Here is a 12,191-nt window from a genome sequence, read left to right on the forward strand (position 1 = left end):
GCTCAGGTGTCCCCTGCTCCTGCTGGCCAGAGCAGTGGGGACTGTCCTCTCTTGAGGACAACCCTTGAGGGCAGCCCTTTACGTGGCTCCCTGGGACCCCTGGCTGGAATTTGCCCGATCGGAGGGTGGTACGTGACTGAGCTCTTGCAGGCTGGCCTAAGCATGTGAGCTGAAACGCCCAGGTTTTGCCACAGTTCCCTTTAAAATGCCACTTGTAGATTTTTGCAGATGCAGCACAGCTCTTTGCACTATTACTTATGCACTTTAAGGATTGCAGCCACTGCAGGCTTTCGTATTTATGCAGGGTCCATTAAAGGTGATGTTAATTATTATTTTTTTTGGCCTTTGAAATGTAAAGCAGGGTCTCCTTGTACAACCTGCGGTGCCAGCCAGCTTCACAGAACAGCTAGTTTCTAACGCTGTAGAAAACCTTTTTTGAGCCCGATGAAATAAGGAGCGTAGAGAAGATATCAGCTGGCCGTGCGGTGATAATCAAGCGATAGACGATGGAAAGGAGTCAAACCCTGTGGTCCTGCCTTAGACGAGGCTCTCACTGAGGCTCGTGGGAGCTCAGCTTTTAGGGAGAACTGCAGGAGTGCACTTATTTATTTTTATGTTATAGAAATGTTACATGATTACAGGGAACAATGTATTTCTGGGAATAAGATGCTTTAATATTAACGTCATTCTTCATTACTTTATAGATGCTGCCCTGTGTAACACGAGAAAGTTTAGTTCCCCTTGAATTAAGGGTGAACTAGTAGCATCCTGTTTTCGATGCTCTTTGGAAGCTTTCAACTAAGTGTTACAGAGAAATAGCACAGTAGTTGGAGTTGTCCTGTACTATTCATCACATTCACAGACCTCCACAGCTTCATCTGCACTCAACGGGACTGGGGTCCTGAGCAGCTTCTCATAGTCATAAAGGAAGCCATTCTCTGCTTTTTTTTTTTTTTTTTCCCCTCCTATGGAAAGTGCAGTATTTTGTTAATTTTACCTGCTGTTTTTCCATGACATCCATCACGTTTCATCAGAGAAGTACACTACAGTTTCCTGACACTTTGTTTAGATGCTTGAAGTTTCCTCTCCAGGTTGAAGGCTTTACCTACTTATTAGCTGACAACTGTTGAAGTTGATTGCAAATAAGAGTTGAGTTTTGGGAAACCAAAAAAAAAAAAACAACCCCCAAACAAAACACCAACAAACCAAACCACAAAGAAGCTGTATGTCCTGCTTAATTGATTTTATGGATGGATTTTTCTTAAATACCTACTTCAGCTATGTGAATGTAATGTTCTGTACGAGCATCCTCTGGCTGACTCACGTGTGGAGATGCAATAACGCTAACGATCCTCTTTTTGCACTTAGGGTCTGATTCCAGCCCATTGCAGTCAGTCCCATTGATTTCAGTGAGGTTTGGATCAGGTCAAACTGACAACTCAGGGTTGTCGCCAATCACTTAGGGTCCCAAAGCGTCCCAAGGCTGAAACCTGTATCTAGCAAGTGTTGAAGTTTACATTAAATGTATGTACTTTTGGAACACGTGCCATAAATCCAAGTTAAATGTCCATGTTTGCACTAAGGATGTTCTTGTGATAAGACTGTACTTTTCAGCATCTTTGACAATAATGTATCTATTGAATTTTTGAGACAGAAAGCAAGAATATTGAACACTTATAATTTAATTTTGTGTTTCTTTGTCTAGTTTTGCTTTCGTAGAACATTGGTACAGGTGGTTTGACTTTTAAGCAGACGCGTGCAAAGAGCATCTAACTGTGTTGAGAGCAGGGTTAATAGTGTGCATGCGGTAGTCAATTTGCTCTGTCCCGTCAAAATGAAGCGGTTTATACCATGGACTAAAGGGGGACCTTCATGATCTGACTTTGATTTGTGAACTTAGACACAGTCCCAATTTGTTAAGTTAAAACATAGTGTTTTGGGTTTTTTAATTATTATTTGTGACCATTTTTGTACAGAGGAATTGTTGAACTACGTGGTGGCTGTGGTTGCCTGGGGGGTTCCCCACCACCCTGGTGGGCAGTTCTCCAGTATCTCCAATACCGGGTGGCCAGTATTGCAGATAACCCCCCCCCGTACACCCTCAAAACCGTGACCAGCTGAGTCTGAACAGAGCAGTGTCTCAAGACCTGAAAAGATCCCAGTGTTCTTCAGCCACTGGCAACCACAGCAGAGAGGTTTTAAGTCACAGAAAGTTATTTCCATCTACTTCAAAGTCGGACACGGTGCACTTGCTAGGTGGCAAAGTAGGAGTCTCTTAAGTTCCTGTCGGGGCTGTTTATAGCGGTAACAATTCTTGTGGTAACAATACACATTTTGAGGTACAACTGTAAATATCTGTCTCAAACACAGCACACATTGCATATTTAATGGTTTTAATCTTTTTTCTGTCTTCCATGGTTTTAAATCTAAGCTTTTCTTAATTTATGAGGTTGATAAGTTCTGCAAATCTGAATGTACAGTCTGAGATTTTTAACATTTGAAACTTTGCACACGACGTGGTATGTTACCTTAAGTATGCTGTTGAACTAGGCTCTTCATGTATATGGATAAATTACAGTAGAGAATTTTCTCTGACTGCAAGTTTAAATGAACTATATTGTATATGTACCTGTAAAAAAAATGTGTTAAATCTATATTTAAAGATTAAAAACTTGTTAAATAAATTCATATGGAATATGCAATTCTGTCCAAAGATACCTCTGCTATAATTCTAGAGTTAAAAAAAAATAACAATTCTCACAGTGTTGGTTTTATTTCACTTCTTTGGAAAAAATCTAACCTTCTTACACGCATTTTGATTTTGAAGTGAGCAGTGGCAGATGATCCGATTAGCTTCTCGCTGGATGGAGCAGCAGTAAAATTGGGAGAGGCACCTTAATGCTCATACTTATGTCTGCAATAGCGGCTATTGAAAACCCGGCCCTGGCTCGGGGTGTCTCCATCACCAGCCTCTCCTGCATCCCAGCGCAGCAGGGACCTCCGGGCTGGGGACCACGGGGGCCGTGTGGGCATCGACAGCCCTTTGGCAGGTGGTGTGGGGGGGAGAGGTGGCTGGGGGGGCACATCTCACTGGGTGGGAGGGAGGAGACCCCCCCTCAGTGGGGCTCTGCCTCTGGGGACGTGCCGTGGTCCTGTGCGCGGTGCCTGCGGTGTGGCAGAGCCTCTGCCCATCACGGGGGGCAGTTCCCCGAGGCCACGCTGGTCCCCTCTGCACACCTGGAGTTTGCCACGGAAGGAGATGCACGACAAGCCAGCACGGATCAGAGGTAAATCTCCCTTCCCCTGGGATTATTCCTTCCCTTGAAGTTGGGAACGGAATTAAACCCGCTGGAGACAGCCCCACACAATACATCTGCCCAGCACAGCCTTTCCCCAGGTGATCAAGTGCAATGGAAAGATAATAAAAAGAAATAAACTAATTTGAGTCATTGGAATGATCCATTTGACTGTTTTTTTCAATAAGAAATTTAACTCTGACTTTTTGAAGAACTTGTGTCAGACAGAAATTCATTCTCACCCTCCTGTAAATCGGGTTATATTGCGCTGTACAAAAGTGCATTGGGCTGGTGTCTAACGTGTTAGGAACTGAGCCCATCCGCATGATTAAGAAGATGTATGTATGTATAGTTTCTGTATGGTTTGTTTGTTGTTTCAGTGCTTTCAAACCGGTGATTGATTTGCTGCCACCTCCCCTTCCCTGTGCCTGGGTGCCAGCACCCATCCTGGGCAGGGGCGTCCCGCTGGGGGACTTCCCCAGGCTCGGTTGGGGAGGGCAATCCTCCGTCTCCATCGCCACCAGCAGCACCCGTGGCCGCAGTCTCTGGTAAATGTTCTGGGACTATGTAATTAATTGAGCCAGCTATTTTAAAATGAATTTGGTAGTGGTGGGAAAAGTCTGATAACAGCTGAAGATTTAGTTTGGAAGGAGGAAATTGGTGGTTATGCTCGACATTCCACCTGTAAATTATCCTCTTGAAAAGAAAAGTGGAAAAAAATACACCAGTTGAGAGGCTGATATTAAAATCTTCCTTTTAAATGTTTACAGTAGAATAATGTGACTAGACTCTTTCTTGTTTGGTGGTTGTAGCTGCCTAAGCCAAGTCGATAGAATCATGGGTTGGAAAGGACCTTTCAGGTCATCTGGTCCAACCGTCAACCTAACTCTGCCAAAACCCATCACTAGACCGTATCTCCAAGCACTATGTCTACCCGTCATTTAAATACCTCCAGGGATGGTGCCTCAGCCACTTCCCTGGCACAGGCGTTGTTACAGTAGAGTTGTCACCGTAACTGTTTAGCAGTAGTGATGGTCTGCGGATGAAAGAGGGAGAAGGTGGTGACTCTTTACAGGTTGATTTTTTTTTTTTATTTATTTTATTTTTGTGTGAGAAGAAAGGTAAAGGGAGAAAAATAAGCAAATGGATGGGATTTGTATGAGAGAACCTGTATTGTTCTGCTGGTTTTGTTTTTGCTGGGGGCTCTCCTGCTTTCCCATCTTTATCTGCAGCTTTAGTGAGAATGCGGCTTCTGTAGGCTGGAAACAGTCAGGGAGCCTCCTTCAGAACATCAGATTTAACTGCAGCAGTAACTGATGAGGTTGCCGCTGTTGCCAACTTTCCTGTATGTGGAACCTCAGACAATGCATTGCTGGTCTGGGTTTTGTTATAACAGAATTCATATGTGACAATACTGGGAACTCCGTAACTGTTTCCTCGTCCTCACATCTTTTGGTAGCTGAGGATAAAAGGGAAGGGCAAGCATCACTTTGCAGGGCTCTCCAAAACAGTGATACAGTGGTGGTAATGCTTATGTAATATTATGTATTTTTGAGTGGTCATATTTGTTCTCCTGATTTAAAAATAAAGCAAGCTTAATTTCTTTATAAAGAAAAAAAAAAGGGTTTAAAAAGATTGCCTTATCTACAGGCTGTTACAGAAATATATGCATGTGATTAGGTTTATGGATGTGAATGTAGGCATGTAGAAAAGGAAGTAACTTTGAAGGAATATTACTTGCAACACGGCATGTTTCCATCTGATACGTGTAAGAACCCTCTGGATTTTGTTATTACTTCTGGTGGCTCTTGCTGTACTTCAGACGAAGCAGGCCTCATTAGAAAGATATTAAGAAAAGCCTTCTCTCAGGAAATCTTTTTTTTCTTTTTTTTTCTCAGCTATTATATCAGTCTTCCAGGAGGCGTTATTACGCTGTCAACCGGAGAACTAACGTCTGATGAAGTAGCGGCAGAGGGTCCTGCAGCGCCGGAGCTGCAGTGCCATCTTCTGGGCAGAGGAAGCTCTGCTAGACCTTACGGCACCCTTTTTTAGAATTTTAGAATTATAAACGACTGTTACAGTGGTGTGTCTTACGGTACATATGCAGACTGTCTCTCCAATTCAGCTTACCTACAAAAAGAATATAAACACTACTACAGGAGATAAATTAACGAACACATGGTCTCTAGACCTTTTTAAATACTTGAATTTTTCTCCCTTGAATTTAACTCTGCGTTAGAGTGATTTTATATTTAGTCATAAACTACAGCAGAACTAATTTTATGTTGCGCTTCTCCCTGTTGTTATTTTCCCTAATAATGTAAAATTCAGCCAGAATTTTTGGAAAACTGGATTTTCAAATAGAGGTAATTAAACCCCAACACGACTTTCCATTGAGTTGAGTTTGAGGTATATCTGGCATGGAATCCTAGAATGGTTTAGGTCAGAAGGGACCTTAGAGACCATGTAGCAGCCTGTCTTTACATGACTTCTCTACTGCCATAGGCACTGGCAGCAGCAGGTGTTGAGAACAGCTTCTGTATAGACGTCTGTGAAAGCTAGATCTAAAAACATTAAGGAAAATTATTTCCAGTGCTGTAGTTTTATCACTGAAGGAAAAAAAAAAATCACAGAAACAAATGACCTTTTTTGTGTCAGTGTCTCTCTTCTGTCTGATATCCACTGATAAACTAGTGCGGGTGGGGTGGGGGGTGGAGGAGCTTCTACCTCATCATCTTCTCCCTGCCTTACTAATTTCCTAATCCTGACAAATTTTCTTTTTTTCTTTGTTTTGTTTTAATAATTCATCTTTGCTCTCCTGATTTTATGAAGGTGTACTTTGCAAAGACAGTTTAACTTAATAGCTGCATGTCAATTTCCAGGAAAATATGACTGACTGTTTTTACTTACAAGTAAACTGCAAAATATCATTTAACTTCCTTCGCGCATTGAGAACGATGAGGTAGACTTCTTGATGCTCCTGTATTATTTCCTGCTGCATTCCTTTCCCTAGGTAATCACAGAAAGTCAGGAGGTGCACCATGGAATAAATGTGTCTCTATTTCATGGACTTTTCTATCCTGCGTACCTTTTGCAGAAAGGCTTTTCCTGAGGTTCTCTCCCAGGATGAAACTGTATACTGGGATGTCAGTCGTAATGTATTCCAACTATGTAGGGGTATAGTTAAATTTAATTTTACCTCTGAGCGTGCAGAAAATGAGACAATTCATCTGGTAATTAATTAATACCTGTATAGTTTCAAAAATCCTTACCCTTTTTCCTTCATTTGTGCATGTGTGCGTACATCCTGCCAGATGACGCATTGGTCTAGTTGAACCGACTGCTATTGTCAGTAGGAATCGCTATACTTGCACTGCAGTCCGTTAGTTATCATTGCTTCAAACCTATGAACTTTTGCAATTGTTGAAAATCCCAATGTTACAAATTAACGTCAAACATTTAGTATTGCTGAGAAACAGTTGTGTCCACTCGAGGTTCTGATTCATGAGAGAGAGAGAGGAAGGAGACAGCCTTTTCTCATAAGAGAAGTCTCATTTTATTGATTTCTTGAAATACCGTAAAGTTGCTTTTAGAGAAATTACAGCTTTTGGACTGTCAGTAGAATTTGAAAATATATTCCTCTGCTCACTTACTGCTTTTTCTAAACCAAAACGATTTTATCCTTCCATGCTTTGATCTTAAGTTTTCTGATTTTGCTGTGCTCAAACCTATTTTGCCTTAATTATGACACTTGGAGAGAAAACTAGATTTTTAAGGAACTCACGGCAGGGTTGGCTGTGTTCAAATATGAGAAAGAGAAATAAACTGAAAACAACTGCCTCAAGCTGTGCTGCAGCTGTGCATGGTGCTGTCTTTGTTAGACAGGTGTGAAGGGTATGGAAAAACACACTGTTATGAACTGTTTCTGAAGCTTACTGGCTAAATCATCGTGGTTGTTAAAGCTTTGGAGCAACAGAAGCTTCTAAATAAATGCTTTTCTGGAAGTCTTGATGTTATCAGAAAGAATTCCATGATTTGGTAAGAAAGGCAATACTGAAAGATTTTATATTGTCTGTTCTGTTGGAAAAGTCTGTCATACCGAAATGCCAGAAACATGAATTTAACAGACTTCTAACCCAAAAACTTTTTAAGGCAGCTCTAATCCCACTCCTGCCCTGTTTTTCCCCGAAGTGTGTATTTGTGGCTTGTGGTGGTGTAGGAGCTTTTTTGGTCTGTTTTGTAGTAAATTTCTGGTAGGATACAAGGTGCAAGAGAGAAGAGCGATGTGTTGGTACTGTTCTTTGGCGTAGGGATGCTGTGCCTTGTGTATGGGAAACGAAAAGAGCAGGTTTGGAATGGTGAGGTGTGAGGTACGAGCTATGACATGCCCGTGCTCTACACGTGTGACGTGCTCACACACCTGGTCCTCTCTGCTCCAATAAAGACACAGGTAATGTTTCTTCGTGGAAGTTGAAGCTAGACAGGTTGTAAGACACAGAGGAACTCGTTTTCCAATGGTTAAACGTCACTTAACTGCTGGATCAGCTTTTTCAAGGTTGCGAGGAATTCCTCGTTAACAGCGATCGTAAAATCAAGAGTGGGTGAATGTGCAAGAGGTGTGATTTTACTCAGATTAATTAAGAGATTGATTTTTAGCGTTTCTTTTAAACAAATTCTTGTTGGGTGATCATATTTCCAGGTTTTGTTACTTAACAGACCTAAAATGTTAATTAACACCAAATTTTATTTGAATGAACGGGTGCTTTAGTACTGTCAGGATGCTCCTATTGCAAGGCTGTACCCATGCCCAGCACGGCAGAGAAACCCAGGGGTTTTCTCTTGAACAAGTGTCTCTACTTCACAGAGTTTTCTATCTTGCATACCTTTTGAAGAAAGGCTTTTCTTGAGGTTCTCTCCCTGGATAAGACCGTTGTTCATATTGTTTGACTGGCAGTCAGCAGTGACTTCAGTTATTAGCTCACTTCTCTAATAAAAATGATATTTTTTTTGTATGAGAAAAGGAGATTTATTGAGTCTCTTATTACAATGTTAGAGCTTCAAGTGCAGAGTGTGTTGTAAGCAGAGCTTAGAAGTAAGCCTGATAAGTACTGCATTTGCAAATACAATATGTTTTCCTTTGAGGTCTAAGAAGTCATTTATTGTAATTATTTTTGATGTATTTTGTGTTCCAGACAGGTTTTATTTTTTCCAGAGAACAGTTTCTTTTCAATATGGATATAAATTTTAAAGGAAGACTACCCTGTCATTGTCACAGTCTTAAGGAGAAGTTCTTATGGAATGTTAGCAATCACTGGAAAGAATGGTTTATGTATAGACTAAAACCCTGAAAGAAATAGATTTTCTCTACAGAACTTGTATCAGAAACTGAGTAAATTTTGCTGCTAGTTTTCCAAGTCAAAACTGGCAGGAACACTCAGTTTCATTGTGCTGTGAGCAAGTACAGTGTATTTTCTGTCTGGATACCATAGGAAAGCAAAATTTTTGAAACGGTGTGTTTGTAGAATATTAAAATTACTGTCATGTCAAAGCACCAGCTGGAAAATTGTCTGTAGTTCCACACACACAATGAAATCAGGCCCGTGTGACTTCTTGTGTATCATGTGGCCTTAGGTCCAACAGGTAAATTTTGAGGCATTATGTTCTTGTGACACCTGACGGAGATTAATTGAATTTTGGCCAGCTGTGTCCGGCTTGGTTAACATAACTAATATTTTGTATATTCGGAGAACTATGGCAGGATTAACTCCTGCATCCTCAAGTCACAGATGGCAGAACACAAGGGAGCTGCGTTAACCATGTTTAACAAGCGTGGCTTGGCAAAAGGCCTACTACTCTTGGTAGGCTTCCTCTGCATCACAAGTAGTGTTCTGCTGAATTATTTTTATGTATAATTCCCTCTACAAGAGGCCGTCTGTCATCAGTGCTGCTGGAAATAGAATACATATATTCTTGAATTTTTATCGTTATCCTAGTACTTACCTTGCCTTTCCAGTTGTGTTAAGTTCTGAGGTAATGTTTTTTAAAAACAATAGTTTCATAGCGTTCCCTTCCGTCATCCTGATTCCGGTTTATAACACAAACTTAAACTTGTGCGTAATAAATTCTGCAAGCAAACGAAAGAAAAAAAAAGGGGGGGGGGGGACAGCAATGCATATATAGAAAGAGATCTATATCTGTTACAGCTTTTATAGATGTAACTGGGCTTTTTTGATCCTGTAAATCTTTGAACTGTATCTTTTTGAAGACCGTAGGTAAAAAACGCATGAAAGTGGATACTTGAGGTATATTTGAAAGATATAAATAGCATTTAGAAAAGGCGTATTTTACTTGAAGTTGTAAGAAATCCTGTCTTGCAATGAGGAAAGAGAGTCAACTGTTACAAGGTACTGCATGGCTTTGATGTCGGTCCTCCATTCTCGGTCCCCCAGTACTTCTCAGCACTTTCTCTTCCCTCTAACAAGCTTCAGCTTCTACTGAAAAAGAAAGAAGTTCTGAGACTGTTTATTCAGCTTTGAAATCCTTTCTGTTTGCTTAACACAGCAAACATCAGACCCTGCATGTGTTCTTAAGGAGTAATAGATGAGCGAGTTGGTTTTTAAAGTAAGTTTACAATAAAATTTCAAGCACAAAAAGCCTTATAAATCACTTCAGAGCTCTCACTGGCAGACATGCAGACTTTTTGGGTCCTTCTACTCGTGTAATACTAGAATAAGAATAATTCCAGGAATTTCTGGTAGAAAGTGCTCTTTCCTTAAGGCATCGTTCTCATCCATTCCAAAATTCAAAGAGTGCAGCACTCTTTTATGTTTGTTACAAAAGTAGCTTTAATCAAGCCGCTGAGGTTTTTCTATTCCTTATGCTGCTGGTAAAGTTGTTGTTTCACTGAGATCTTTGTTAAATAGAACAGCTTTCTCTGTTGAGAAAGCTCTATGAAAAGCGCTCTCTCTATGAAAAAACAGAGTTTTTTCATAACTCTGCAGTGGGTCCTCAATATATGTGTTTGATGTAGACGGGATGTTACCAATCTTGCAATACTCTGATGGAAAAGTTAAAGATACTGTACCAATTATATATGTAGAGAATTCCCTTGATGGCTGAGTAGTATGAAAAAAAATAAACCCGCAAACTCTCCCAAACTGAACACTTGCTATGTTTAGAGAAATACAGATTAAATCCTGTCATTATTGGCTCCATTTGAAAATCAGACTGTGCAAAGGCAGTATTGAGAGCCATCAGCTGGCATTATAAGCACCACGGTGTTTACATCCTCTGTCGCTTAGAGCAGTAAGTAATTAGTAACGTCTGGCTAACGTAGTGAACTTACACCAGTAGCTCTTGGACAGCATGCTATGGTTAAGACCTAAATATGCTAGTACAGTGCTCAGTAAGAAATAATTCCCCCAAGTGAATGTTTCCTTAAAACAAACAAAAAAGAATTTGCAAAAGCCAGGGAGGGTGGTTATTATTTTTTAAGACTGTAAATTACCATAGGGTGATGCACACTGGATGCCTAGATGATGCTTTTAGGGAAGACTAACAAAACAAACACAAAGCAAAATGTCTTCTTTAAATAGTCTAACTTCATTATTTATGCTTGACATTCAGTGTAAGAAAAGTCAAGTTCTTATTAAATATTTTGATTTATTGGTAAGTAAATAGCATATTTCTAACTAATGTACAGCATGAAGAAATATCAGAGGCAAAAAATGTTCCGTATGATAGCAGTTCATATGCAGAATATATTATACATACATCCCACAAAAACAGCTTTTCAGTTGCAGTCAAAACAGTTCTACAACAGAAAAAAAAACCCAAAACCAAACAAAAATCCCTCCCCAAATTCATCTCATTCATCTTCTGGTAGTCTGATGGAAAGAGGTTATCAAGGGCTACTTAAAATACTATAATCTCTTCGGTAAGATTTTTTTTTCCTTCAGAACTCTGAATGAGACCAGGAAATGTCGGCTACCCTGCGGTTTCAGAATAAAGTAGTGGTTTCAAGTACTTACAGTCTTGAATACTTAAACATACTGGTTTATCAGAATTTTTATGAACTCTGATCTACTTCAGTGGTTGTTGAGAAGATAAGTCCAACCTCTCTGAAGTACTAGTGAAAATTTTCCCTGAGGTTACTCTTATAACGTTAATATAGATTGTTGTTATGATAAAGATACCAAAATCTGGAAGTTTTAAAAAAACAACCCCAAATGCTTTTGTCCCTTGTGTGTAGGTAGAGGTGATATCCCTGTTTTCTTACAATAATATTTCTAATCTAGAATTTTGTAATCCATTTGTAAGATTAAACCCCTCCTAATGCGTTACATTGCTGCAATGTCAAGTATCTAAGTACTGGACAGATTTGACAGTATCTGTTTTTCATTTTTGGTTTTTTTTATGTTTCCAGTCTTATTCATAAGGCTTTAATAGACATTTAAAGAATAGGGTGATACACTTGTGTATAATCAGTACCTAAATGAAGTTATAGCTACTGCAAATGTGATTTGCTTCAGCAAATAGTACAAAACTCAGGTCGTGTTTTGAATTCAGTTCTAGAAGGCTCACTTTTTCCTACCCCAGCCCCAAAGCTGAAATTTTAACTAACATACAGGTATTTTCCTCCAAAGACTGAGAGTGTGGAGCTAATGCCATGTGCTTAAGAAGCCAAGGATGCTATGAATTGCACTTCTGAGTCCTTTTTTTTCTAGTTAAGTACCACTTGGCAGGGAAATTTACACATACCTGGGTTGGTTGTAATACTCCTTAAATTTGATGATGTGTTTAAATTTTTTTTTCAGTGACTTCTTCAGAGACTTATTTGCTTCAGTGTCAAAAATCTGTTCATCTCCTGCTTTCCACTATGAATGGAAATAAAGC

General features: G+C 39.9%; 1 protein-coding gene across 2 annotated transcripts in view; it reads left to right on the plus strand.

Moving 5' to 3' along the window:
- LOC141748250 (proto-oncogene DBL-like) overlaps positions 1-2,739 on the plus strand; it is a 62,418-nt gene extending 59,679 nt beyond the window's left edge. For both annotated transcript variants that reach the window (XM_074599972.1, XM_074599971.1), the window contains one exon: positions 705-2,739. In XM_074599972.1, the coding sequence (XP_074456073.1) occupies positions 705-745 (41 nt within the window). In that variant the 3' untranslated portion in view covers positions 746-2,739. The remainder of the gene's footprint in view (positions 1-704) is intronic.
- The last annotated feature ends 9,452 nt before the right edge of the window (positions 2,740-12,191 follow it).

This window comes from Larus michahellis, chromosome 9, assembly GCF_964199755.1.
Source record: "Larus michahellis chromosome 9, bLarMic1.1, whole genome shotgun sequence".
Lineage (NCBI taxonomy): Eukaryota > Metazoa > Chordata > Aves > Charadriiformes > Laridae > Larus > Larus michahellis.